Source organism: Lissotriton helveticus, chromosome 2_1 (assembly GCF_964261635.1).
Source record: "Lissotriton helveticus chromosome 2_1, aLisHel1.1, whole genome shotgun sequence".
NCBI lineage: Eukaryota > Metazoa > Chordata > Amphibia > Caudata > Salamandridae > Lissotriton > Lissotriton helveticus.
In genome coordinates this window covers 704,363,824-704,377,567 of record NC_136059.1, presented here as the reverse complement: position 1 = coordinate 704,377,567, position 13,744 = coordinate 704,363,824, and the positions used below count along the sequence as shown (strand labels likewise).

At 41.9% G+C, this 13,744-nt stretch overlaps 1 protein-coding gene across 24 annotated transcripts in view; it reads right to left on the bottom strand.

Moving 5' to 3' along the window:
* CAST (calpastatin) overlaps nucleotides 1-13,744 on the bottom strand; it is a 685,784-nt gene that overhangs the window by 233,789 nt on the left and 438,251 nt on the right. For all 24 annotated transcript variants that reach the window (XM_078675414.1, XM_078675406.1, XM_078675407.1 and 21 more), the window contains 2 exons: nucleotides 12,709-12,804; nucleotides 6,270-6,395 (listed from right to left, as the gene is read on the bottom strand). In XM_078675414.1, coding sequence (XP_078531540.1) covers nucleotides 6,270-6,395; nucleotides 12,709-12,804 — 222 coding nt within the window. The remainder of the gene's footprint in view (nucleotides 1-6,269; nucleotides 6,396-12,708; nucleotides 12,805-13,744) is intronic.

Below are 13,744 nucleotides of genomic sequence, written 5' to 3'. Positions count from 1 at the left end.
ATGGACATACTCTGTGTTCAGGAGACCTGGGCCCTAAAGGAGGTGCACATGGACGGTTTTAAGACATTCCATGTCCCTGCAGTACCTTCCAGTCACGGCAGGCATAAAGGGGGATTATGTGTATGTGTGTCTAACCGCTTAAATACCTCCACCAGTGTGGGTAGATTAATCTCACCTCACTTCCAAGTTGTTACCATTCATCTAAATTGTAGGAATGTGCTAACAGTGATAAACTTCTATAATAACATCGAGAACGTTGTTTTCAGGGATGAATTACTGAAATTGTCAAAAGAAATGAGGGCGGTAAAAACTATACAAGGGAAGGACTTAATTTGGGTGTGGGTAGGGGACTTTAACGTAAATCTATGTACAATGGAAACGTGCGGATATCAAGAACATGACATGGGTGAGCATGGGGATTGCAGCCACTTCCAACACCACACGAAAGGGGAAATTCTAAATAACATCATGGCCAAGTTTGATCTTGGGTTTGCAAATAGGTTATGCTACCCTAAGGTAAAGTTTACACCCACTTTTTTGGCAAGAGGATTGCATTCAACCATAGATTTTATTATCCTGCCCAATAGATATGGTAGCCGTGTGATGAACTTTGAGACCCTCGCTTCTGGTTTGAGTGATCACTTACCAATAAAAACCCTCCTTAGTGTAACGGGAACAAACACCCCCTCATTAATTGAGACCCTGGCTTGGACGCAGAACTTAGCGGTCGCACGCCAAAATGGTATAGCCATAAAGTGGGGAATGTTAGATCACGAAAGAACCTTACTAAAAATTGTGAAAGGGGCACTCCCGTCATTACTCATATGCTTACAGGACAACCCCACAAAAGGTGAAATCCTGGAGGCATTTAGTAATATCACTAGGAGTATACAAGGAGTGCTGACGAGGATGTGTTCTAGGAAGAACATTGCCAACAAAGGATGGTTTGATAACCAATGCAGAAAGACACATAAAGCCCTTAAATTGGCATTAAAAGAAAAAGTAAAGGACCATGCCATGATCACAACACTTAGGAAGGCATATAATGTAGCAAGGGCCCAAAGAAAAAAGGCCATAAAGGAAAAAGCATGGCTAGATCTAACGAATGCGGCGGAGTATGGTGATTCTAAATTATTTTGGCAAGTAGTTAATTCACCATTCACTAATAATAAAGTGACTGCCAAAATGGAAATTGCTATCGATGAGAACTCATGGGTTGAGTTTTTCTCAAAAGTATACTGCAATGCCCAGGAGGAGCCCGAATTTCAAAGCAATTACTGCCCCATACCGCTAGAGTTCAACTTAGAGGAGGTTGTGACGGCCATAAAATCCACACAGAATAACAAAGCACCGAGACCAGATGGGATCCCAAGCGATCTTTATAAATTAAATGTAGATCTGTGGGCCCCCGTCTGCCTACGTGTAATAGAGGCTTGTTGTGAGAAAGGATTCATTAAAACATGGGCCGAGTCGCTAATTATTCCCATACATAAAAAGGGTGATAGGGATAGCCCATCAAACTACAGACCAATATCACTCTTAGACTCATTATCGAAAATTGCAGGTAGAGTGGTGTTGACTAAGTTGCAGGTTTGGGCAGAGGAGAAGAACATCCTTACGCCAGTGCAATATGGATTCCGCCCAGGGATGGGCACAGTGGAGCAAGTTTTGAATCTCGTCCTTCTGCAGGGGAAATATGTTAGAGCAAAAAAGGGTTGTTTTTACGTAGTCTTCGTCGACCTTTCGTCGGCGTTTGACTGCGTGATACACAACAAACTGTGGGAAACGCTAGAAGAGATGAAGGTAGACCCAGCAATTGTCCTCTTCCTGAGACAATTATACATGAAGGCTACTGCTAAAGTAAGGTATGGGCTGAGCGGGGAATGTACTAGGTCTTTCCGCATACAGAAGGGGGTGAGGCAAGGATGTGTGCTGGCCCCGTTCCTGTTCTCATTATATACCAACAGTCTAAAGAGGGAATTGGGAGCCAGCGGCATCGATTCCCCTAAGGTTGGGAATAGACAGATCTCCTCTCTTCTGTATGCGGACGACGCTGTGCTGATGGCAAGAACTAAGGTTGGCGCCCAAAAAGCTCTAAAAATATATGTTGACTATATGAGGGAGAGGGGCCTCATCCTTAATGCTAAAAAATCCTATGTGATGGGATCCGGCAAAGGAGGGTCAAGATGCAAGCAACTTAGTGTGGCAGATTTTCACCTACAGGCCACGAAAACATTTCCATACCTGGGTGTCACGATTGAGGCAACGGGGGCGTGGACTACTGAGGTGAAAAATCGATCCCTAGTATTTAAACGCTCGGTTGCGGCAGTAAAGCATTTTGCAAGGAAACTAGGGAAAAAACAACCAGATATAATGCTTAAGATCTATGTGGCCAAGTGTAGAAGCATCGCCCTGTATGGAGCGGGAATATGGGGATATCATGATGTAACAGCTCTCCAAATTATCGAAAATGACTTTTTTCGATATCTCCTGTCCCTTCCAAAAAGTACTTCAGTCTATAATTGCCATATAGAACTAGGAATGGCGCATCTGACAGACTTGATTAAAACGCAGCCAATTCTACTATGGAGGAGAATCTGGGTGACACCAGAATTGGCTCTAAATCGAGAAGTAATTAACGATGTCATGGCTCTGGACAATGTAAAAAGCATTAAATGGCTTGAGTACGTGAGGAAAGTCTTTGTGGATATTGAAAGGCCTGAATGGTATTACAAACCTGAGCTAATTGGGCAAATACCCAAGAAATCCTTAAGAAATCTATGTATGGACCATTTTAATAATTTGAGGTTCGCGACTGAAGTCGGTAAAAGAACTGTGATCGATCACCAATCACTACTGACTTCCTATAATATCCAACCATACTTGACTATTACGACCTTGGGGTTTGAACGTTTTGTCTTATGTAGATTCAGGTTTAACATTTTTCACCATCTGGTCTCCTATCCGGAAAAAAACGACTGGAACAGATCTCTGGCTCCTTGCCCATGCGATAATGTATCTGTCCAGTCTACCTTCTATCTCGTACTACTATGCAAACTGTACAAGAAAGAGCGCGCTAGATGGTTAAAACACTATTTGAGAAGTGGGGCATGGCGACAATGTAGGGTAGCCTACCTGAATCTCCAACAATTAGGAAATCCCCTATGCATTAAGACTATGGCAATGTTTTAATAAGTGTGTTAAAACAACGGAACTTTTTATGTATCAAGGCCTAATCGATTGCTTACCTCTAATAATTTAATACTCTTTTTTAAACTATTATGTGTATTCTGTAATTGTGAAATATGAAATGCTTTTATGATTTTTATGTACGGAGAAAATCGAATAAAGCTTTGAAATTGAAAATTATTTGAAGTGCAGTGACTGCTGATTAGCAGCGATTAGATGTATTTCAGCATACAGTACAATTCAGAACATAGCAAGAATATGCCACAAAAAAGGGTGATCACGGGGGGTGGATGCAAGGTGCAGGAAAGTCTCGAACCCACTGTCACAGGCAGCATATATTTAAATTATGCATAGAGTAGGCTTGAGCTCCACTCCACCCAGAGCAGTATTACTCTCACCTCGTGTATCAGCTGTGGATGTATTTTCCGCCTTGAAGGAAATATTTACATTAGAAAGTATAGGAACTATTATAAATCTGAAATATGAACTCAAGTATGTTGTTTGTCACATTCAGTTTTGTATCTCCTGTATGCTTTCTACACAGAAAGATTTGTTTTAATACATTTTCCCAGCATTGACAAAGCCAATAGGGCAGGATTTAATGTGATAAAGAACATGTGTGCATCAAAGCATAAAAACTGAACTTGTGAAGTCCTGTGTTTACAATTTTTGTACATGAAAGCCAGACTATTGCCAATGCTTGTTCCAGCTTTTATCATGCCTGTCTGTTTTTCACCCTTTCTCCTGAATGGCAATCTTTCTGTTATCTGCCCCTTTCCTACTCTAGTTCGGTGTTCATCCCCTTCCAATTCAGCCACCCTCAATCATGTAGTAGATAACTAAGTTTTCCACCAATCAGGAACAGCATAATACATGCCCCAGCCTGTCCAAATCTTCGTACAAGAAGCTCTCAGCTGTATTGGCCTGTTTAACCCCGCACACTGCTTATGACTGCATCAAAGGTCGGATTTCAGTTATCGCCACTTGCTGACCATATCACTAGCAGTGCCCGAGACTGTGAGAAAATCACACGAAGGCCATAATTAAAACATACGTAGGTATAAAGCAGTCAATGGACCCTGTTTGAGGATAACATAGTTTTGTAAAGCACCGGTTTGTGACAGAAGCCACTTCAGACAGTGCTGCATTTAATGCTGCAAATCACGACTAACCCAATCCCCTTCCCAAGAATGTGAGAACTCTTCTCCATCATGGAACATCCTGCACTCAAGAGGATGCAGATAGAGCCTCTGAATTCAAAGCATTGCTAACAGATTGTGCTTCTAAGCTAGCAGTGCCCAGAAGAGTTTATTTGTGAGGGACAGGCCATCAGGATATAAGGGGCACTTAAAAGAAGAGAAGAAAGTGCAGGAAAACATTTAAATACACAGGAGATAGTTGTAGCATTTGGTTTCCTTCATTGAGCGATACAAAAGGGGATGATGGACGGAGCATTTGAGCAAATCAAACACTCACCCCCAGTCAACTGATCTGGGTTTAATCCATCACCATTCTTTAGCTCACTCAGCCACCCCAGTTCAGACATGGCCATATGCAAATCAGTCTGACCCTGTGCCTCATGGGAACAGTCCAGCCCGAACTGCCAAGCCATGTCTTCCCTGGACCGGAAACAAGCATCCTGGGACCGGTTTCGGATTCATAATCCTCATCAGCCAGGCTATCTTGAATCCAGTGGCCAAGTGAGCAAGGGACTCACGTCTGAGCATACCCTGCCAATTTAGGGCGAACAAAGCGATACAAAAGGGGATGATGGGCGGAGCATTTGAGCAAATCAAACACTCACCCCCAATCAACTGATCTGGGTTTAAACCATCACCATTCTTTAGCTCACTCAGCCACCCCAGTTCAGACATGGCCATATGCAAATCAGTCTGACCCTGTGCCTCATGGGAACAGTCCAGCCCGAACTGCCAAGCCATGACTTCCCTGGACCGGAAACAAGCATCCTGGGACCGGTTTCGGATTCATAATCCTCATCAGCCAGGCTATCTTGAATCCTTCATTGAGTCCGTGCATCTAACTATAGAAACCTGCCAGTGAGCCACGTAGAGTGACCAGAGGGGTATAGAAGAACGTGCACGATATAATTTATATACAAGACATCAGCCTGAGGAAGCATCCAGGTATTATTCCTAGCTGCCATACCACGAACAAACTCAGGATATGATGTAAATAAATATATGCATTTATGTATTTACATTATGATGGCTCCGCAGGTTAAGCAGTCGCTGCTGAGAGCTCCATGTGATCTAGTGACAGTTGGTGAACTTTACATAAAGAGAAGGTGAGTGTAGCAAGCAAGCTCTACCCTTCCAGAGGTTCAGTTCTCCCCCCACTGATTTTATTTTCATGAGGAAAAAAAAGAAAACAAGGCCAAATGATGCACTTCACAGCACAATTTACCAAACCACATTATTAAAAGCCAGAGGCTTTACGGGTGGTTCTGAAAGGAAATATTACAATAAATCATACATAACAGGCTGGGGCGAGGGCCATGGAACAGTGATTCCTCCCCAGGAAAATGAAGAATTGTAAATTATTAAAATGTTCTGCCAGGCAGAGCACCTAAAAGATATCGTCGTTCCGAGCAAGTCACACTGGGCCTGGATGCATTATTTATTGAGTTGAATGGGCACATTTTACTGTGAATTCCGTGCATTTTTGGGGCACAAATCTAGGTGTAACGCCGTTAGCCAAAGAAGAAACAACTATTATTACGAAAACTAGTTAATTAAACGTAGGTAAGCAAAATGTAAATACAATGTGGCAGAGTTTATTAAAAGTTTACTATTACTTCAACAGCTCTCAGATGGGCTCAGTGTGCGAATGGGAGTGTGAGAATGGGAGGTCACAGATCAGAGTATGGGAGGAGTCGACCATTTCACATTTCCTTTTTCTAACTAAGTAAAAGTGAGACAAACACCCTAACCATCGCTAGTAATGTAAACGCCACATGAAGCACAAGTGTTAGTGATCACAGTAACTATAGTAATAGTAAACCAGTGCAGTATGTTAGGGATTGTTCATTCTATCCTTGCTACCCTCCGCAGATCACTTACCGAAGGCGGAGTCCCTGCGGCCGCAGTTTTTGAAGGGGCAGCTGCAGACTGGACAGCAGAGGCCTTGGCACAGGTAGTCACTTCTTCTGATGAGGCAACTTTTGGCGTCTTCTTATCCACTGTGTCCTAATGTTGCAAAAACCAGTGAAGGGTCAGGCATGCGGAGGCTCGGCACAAGTGTTTCAATGTTAAAAAGTGATCTTTGAGTGGCGTTACATGCTGTCCAATGAGGACTCGCAACTCATGCCAGCCCTTAACATTTAACAAACATGTATATCTCTCCACCTTGCCATGAGGACACAAATACCCGACCTTAAGATTTCAGTCTCATCTGTCTTTTTCTTCTGCTCAGAATTCTGTACTGGAGGATACTCTGTATCTAAGCAAGCTCCATTTCCTTCATTTACACTAACAATTTACCTATAAGTGACCTTAATATGGCTGATCTTACAAAATTAAACATTTCAAGATTGTGGAACATACTGGCAACCTGGCAGCTGCCAATAAACCTAGTAGGCACAGGGGTGTGTGGAACCAAGAAATCTATGTTATATTTTCGTGTGAAAACTCAGGCTCCAAACTATAGATTGCCAAAACATTGACCATACATACATAACTGACAACATACATTTTAACTACTGATTAATGCCTAATTCCAGCTAAACCCCTTCCTCACATGCTTTAAGGCCGATAGAATTTAAAATATTAACTCAAGTGCTATCATATTTGAAGGTCATTGATAGATAGTGGGATTAAGTGCAGGTTGACATTTTTTATGGATATAAATTTGTTATTTATTGATTTTAGTAATTTATGTTTTGGAATTTCAGTTCTTGCATTTTGCAAAAGATGTTTTCAACTGCTATCCTATGTTATATTCTGTGATTAGTAACTTTCTACCAAGTTTTCCCAGACAAGGGCCCATAATTTGAACCTTGTACGTTGTTACCAGCCATGACTTTAAAGAGCAGGACATCACATCTCGTAACAAAAATGTAATGTTCATAGTTTCAAATATAATATATTTTCGGTATCACATTTTTAATCTGTGGGCTAATTTAGAAGTTATGTTTGCTCCTAGATAAGCAACTAGAGTGGCAACAGAAACATAACAACTGTAAAGTATTTGGTACCAGACTCTAAGAATAAAAAATACCGAAAAGACAAGTGCATCAGGGGGAGAATGGCTATTCTGCAGTGCAATGCAGCTGATGAACTGTGAAAGTTGTGCAAAGTAAATACCTTCATCGAATTGGAATGACTGACAGACTGACCTTTTAAGAGCATGAGGAGAGAAGGTTCTATTGATCTGTACAATCTCACATTAAGTGGGTAAAAATCAAAAGGCCACGAAGCCTCTCAATATTCCATTGCTAATTGTTTGGTGTGTCAGGCAAGCCTAATCTACACAGTGTGCTGGGCCTCACTTTCCCAAAGTAAACGTGGAAAGAATGGTGGCTAAATATTGGGGGTTTCAAAGAATGGTGGCTAAATAATGGGGGTTTCAATGTACTGGCCCAGGCTGTAATGTCCCCTAAAGATTACTTAAACGGCAACATGTATTACAAGCAATTAGTACACACTGGTTCTTTAATGTCACATGGACCCTCTGTTTTCACAAGTATGTAGCATGTTCATTAACTTCCTTGTTCCAAGCAGCCCCTCCCAATTAGATTCTCAGTTGTATGTAATGAGTGAGGATATACATGGAATAAATAAGTTGAAGGAATCAAAAGTTGTGTAAATTTCACCATAACAGGCCAAACATACCAGAGGGATACAATACTTACTGGTGTTTATGGCAATGGTATTGCTCAGTTACATAGTTACAGGCAGGTATACCAACGGTACATGTTCAGGACTCAGATAGCAGTACTAGTGATAATAGTATAAGTGCGTTTTTAATAAAGATGACAAAATGCCTCAACAAAAACATATTTTCAGAAATACTATCATTGCTAGACCACTATTATGCAATGTAAGCCAGCCTGTCACTAAGAACTCCCGCACATATGCCACAGATAGCCTATTTCTATACAGAGACAGCCGGCATGTCTGCAAGAAAACCCATACACAACTGATGGGCCATTAATTGGAGGGGTAGCTTTCATGCCACCAGAAAATGGCGATACATTTGTCTTCGATGCTGCTGATGTGCCATTATTAGGTTGAGATAGCCAGCATATCACCAAGTACGCCCACAGGTTTGTCACTTTATGTGATATGTGAGAGAAAGAGACACACACACACACACACTCACTCTCTTTTTTCGCTCTCTTTCTATCTCTCTTCCATCTTACAACTTGCCCAACCTATTACCTGTGCTCCTCTGGTTCTACTGCAGATCTGCAGGAATAACACGCAGAAGGAACAAGTGGGAGCTTCAGCTTGCATCACCTTCGGCTAATTATATGCCACATGTGTAAGGTATTCATTAGCTGATCTGGTACCCTTTGTTCAGGCTCTCAGTCTTTCTATTTCTTCTCTTTAAGGGCAGCAGGAAGTGTTGTAAATCTGTTCATCAATGCTTTTATGGGTTAGGCACTACCTTTGCAGAACCAACAGAGAGCTGAAGCAGATTAATAGCATTATGAAGGTTTTGCTAATTTGAAGCAGAGAAATACATTGCAACAATAGTACATATGTCACAATTAAGCATAAAAGAAAGTGCCACCATTTTAAGAGGCAGAGCCAACTTGTACACAAGCACTCTGTCGGAAAGCTGTTTTGTCACTGCAAGATCACAGACAAAAGCAATACAAGCATTTGCAATGCAATAGGTCTCGCATTAGGAAAGTTTGAGCTATTGGTATTGTAAATGGCAAAGTTTTTTTTTTTTTTTTAAATAGCTAAATTAATAGCTTTGTCATTTACAATGCCAATAGTTATAACTTTCGCAAATGTGATACCTATAGCATGAGAGATGGGGAGGGAGGGGGGGTGGGGGGGGGTGTATTGGGTCGAGAATTACCTAAAGGCACTTTTGAACCCCACCCTGCCCCTAAGCCCCCCTCTAAAAAAATGGTTGTTGAGTGAGACTGGTGCCGATGTCTTGGGGTGTTTTTGCACCCCTCAATTGATATCGGCTGTTCAAAGCCTCCGGAAACGAACTGGAAAACCAATATTTACAGTGGTTCTCAGCGCGTTTCCCTTGCCACCGTGATTTCGGCTCTTCACCAGTGTGTTAGGAGCGGTGGGAGTTGGCAGGTATGTCTGTTTCACATTCAGTGATCTGACTGCTCCGTGATTTTGCGCCGAGGTATGTAAGTTTTACAAATAACCACAGCGGCGGCGGTCTTTCACTGCGCCCGCCACACTCGCTGTAGGCATTAGTATTACTAGTATTCCATGTAAACGTTACCTTGTCGGTCTGGAGGCTGGCCGGGCTGCCGTACCTGCAGCGGGTCACAAAGTGCTCGCAGTTGTTCCACAACAGGCTGTACTCCACGGCCCCCACCAGCTGCTCGGCTGTAAATTGTTTGATCACAAATGTCACTATTACTTTATGTAACGTAACGTATGCCTTTGTAATGTTTCTCATTATGTTCCATTTCTGTTCCTTTTGTGAAGCGCTCTGACACCTTTGGGTAAAGTCCGCGCTATATAAAAATGCATAAATAAATAAATAAATAAAACGCTCCTCGTCACTCAGCCGGCCTGCGACCAGGAAGTCAGGCAGGCCGGCGCGACAACCGGAAACAGGAAGTAGGAGGGCGGGAGCCTACCCCGCCTCCCACGGAAGAGCCGCGATTGTTTGGAGCACCGGAGCAGGCAGGAGCCTACCCTGCGCCCCGGTGCCGAAGGAGGGAAGAAGAGTCCTGCTGCCGGGCCCTGCAGCTGAGAAGAGCCGCCGCACCAAGGAAGCCGGTGAGTGGGTTGCTGAGCTGCGAGGGCGGGGCGGGGCGGCATGTGTGTGTGCGCGCGCGCGCGGGGGCTGTGTATGTGTGTGTGCGTGCGTGTGTGTGTATGTGTCTTGGAGTGCATGTGTGTGACTGTGGGGGAGGGGGTGTGTGTGTGAGCGAGTGTCTGTCTGTATGCGCGCGCATGTGTACGGCGCGGGACGCGACGTGCGTGTTCGCGCACACAAATCCAGCCAAAAGCTCGTACCACCCTCTTGTCCGTCCTTCCCCCGTAACAGATAACTATACGTCTCCAGCTGGACACATGCATCCGAAGGATGCATTACCAGCGAGACCCAATAAACGTATCTGAAGAAGTAAATATTCCTTATGAAGACTCGTATGTTATCCTCTGTAGTTCATCTTTGGGATTTTTACATGTTACCTTCGATGTACACAATGCAAGAATTACTTTTCACAGATCTTTGATAGCTGCAGCAAGAATTTCTACTTAATGATGGAACAATTAAGACGATAACCAGTAAAGTATGACTTTGTAGTCAGTCCCTGCTTTCCAGAGGCCATGCTCCTAACCCTAATTTTGTAACTCTGGAAAATGTACACTACAAGTGTTACTCCCTAAGCTAATATTATAAATTGAAAACGTAAAAAGCTTCTAATGCTGATAATGTAAATCTGAAATCACTTGGTGTTGACCATCCGATCCTTAAATCTTTCACCCTCATATATATCCAACCCGGATTATTTATTTTACCATTGCACACTAATAGTGCTTTCTGCGTGGAAATATATTTATCTGCCATCATTCTGGTCTCTTAACAGTTCATTTGTGATACGGTCTTTAAATAGCTAATCACAATTTTTCAAGATTTGCACTTGTTATTGTATATTCTTACTTTACACTTCAAAGGGGATTTGGTTTTAAATAATGTGTCCCTAGATCTACTAATTATTATTTACTACCGCTCTGTCAGCTGCCCAGGCCCCATTCCTTTTCCCTCCTTCAAACAGCAACTTCATCACTGTTTGAAGTGATATTGTATTTTTGGCTTTGCTCCTCTTTTATTGTCCAACTCTGTTACTTTTCTAATTGTCACTTCCAAGGTATCATGTACTGGAGTCTTAACATTTGAAATGATGCTCTTTTCTGAAGGAGTATTTATCTCACATGGATCACATACACAGGAACTATTCTGTGTAAGCCATTCGGCACATCACAAATTACATTATTAATGTATTCACTCATTCTAGACATAACAATGGCTGCCATTGAAAACTTAGTGTCCATCCGATTGGCTCTGCCCAAGCAAGTACTATGTATCTTTTTCCAAGCGCTCACCAGCTGCCACATGATGAACAGGTGAAAAGACGTTAATGAATGTGAAACAATTTGGCAATCACAAAGGGTCTGTAGATGAGGGAAATTCAAAATCAACAGTTTTACTGAACTCTAGAATTCAAATAAGCACAACTGTCCACAGGTTGTAAAACACTTCTCCAAACTAGTCTTAACACTGTGATATGGGAACCTAATTGAATGTTATTTGCCAAAACATGAGCTGATTAGAATTGGAGGTTGGAGTGGTAAGTAGTATGGAGAATTTTCCAATTCAAATAAGATGATGAAAAGTAATGATGGAATTACAAATCCCTTCTTGAAATGGAATATAGGAACGGTCAAGTTTTTCAGATTCAATCTAGTCCAAAGGGGGGGGGGGTTCTAATGTGGGAAATCTACAGTTGGAAGTATCCATAAGAAATGAGTGTTCCACCACTTCTCCTATTAATAAAATATCAATATGCAAGGACATGTGCACTCACTTTTTGTCAATGTAGGTTCCCTTGATATGGCTGAGTGTCTGATACCATGCACATTCAGGGCACAACACACACCTGGCTTGTTTAGCAGGGGTGAAGAGTTATGGGTGACTGCTCATTTGAATCATCTTCTTGCTGCCTTTACTAACAAAGACAGCATTACTATAGCCTTATAGCCTGCTGCAGCGGGCTATACCAGCTATTAAATGCCTACTCCAAGATTAAAGGCCGGAGCCGAGGGCCTTTAACAAGGGAGCAGGACTTTAATAGCCGGTATAGCCCACCTACAAAGGGCTATAAGGCTATTAGAACATTCTGCCACTAGAGGGTAGAATGTTCTAACAAATAAAACAAAGGCTTCAGGGAGTGCGAGGGGATTGAAATCCACAGCTGTGAACAAAAACATTGGAATGTTGGTGCTCTGGGCTTATACCAGCCATTATAAGCCCGGAGCTACTCCATTGTTGAATCAGAGATCATATTCCTCCACGATAGATACTATTAAACATTAATGATTTAAAATAAAAGCCTATTATTGTAACCCTATGTCTCACTGCCACTTGATCTATTTGCTTTGGGACTTTTCACATTAAAGAGTGTGAGACCAATACCACATTTATGTAGTTATATAATGCTAGAATGATTAAATGCTTAATAAAAAGGGGCGTGGACAACCATAGATTATTTACAACACCACAAGGGGCACTGTTTTAAATGTTGTTGGAGCATGCCTTCAAAACGTATCAATCATGAAAACTTACTGTAGGCTTGGCAGGTGCTGTGGGTTTTGCCGTCGGAGATGCAGTGCAAGCAAAGTCCTTTGACAACTCATCAGCTAATTCAGCGTCACTCATGGGCTGCAAAAAACACCATAACACAAAATGATATATTAATTTCTTTTTAATTTCTAAAACAAATCGGTGTCATTAACACTGGTAGCAAGCAAGTTTATTATTCTAATAACGGTTACAACCAGAGTAAAAGTGAGAAGCAATGTACTTAATGTCATTTTCTTACGTTTGCTGATGCAATTTAATACGTTACCTTTCAGAAAGACCTCTAAGCAGAAATCTGTAACATTATGGGCGGTATTGGAAGTTTTTAGACTAAATTCTGATGGGGAAGGTAACTCCCATTACTGGTACTTTCAAAATGACAGGGAACACAGATTTACCATGGACCTGTTGAAAGCTGTAATAACGTTGGGGTGAAATTCCAGGGCAAAGTGAAATTATCACTTCTCCCAGTAAGAAAAAAGCAACTTCACTTTAATAAACGACTTGCAGCTTGTAGAACTGCAGATTGGCGTGTTTTTACATTCCTCCCATCTAGTGTTGGGTGCAGGCGTTACAAATGATCTTTCTACGATATAAAGGTTTTGGTTTTGAGATGACTCATGGCTCTCTCACCAAAACCAACAATACACTGGGACATAGACTCTACCTCAGGTTATGTTTCCCCAATAGAGCTAAGAGTAGGCAAGGGTTGCAATATGGAGGGAGACAGGCTATCATACTGGTTAAAAAGTTATAACTTATTTAAAAAAAAATGTTTCTTTAAATGTGACGATTTTTCCAAAGGTCCTATTAAATGCTCCTATCCTTCCTAAGAGACTCTACAGCACTACAAGCAGCAGACTGATTGCTACAGGTAAATAATGTTTTCGGTCTGCAGTAAATTCTTCAATAGATCACATGCTTTGCACTGCCTAAAAACAGTGCCCTTCTCCATAAAGTAGAAGCTTGTGAGCTATTGCACAAGACGTTTCAAATAAAGTTTTAAAAATAGTTTGCCCAA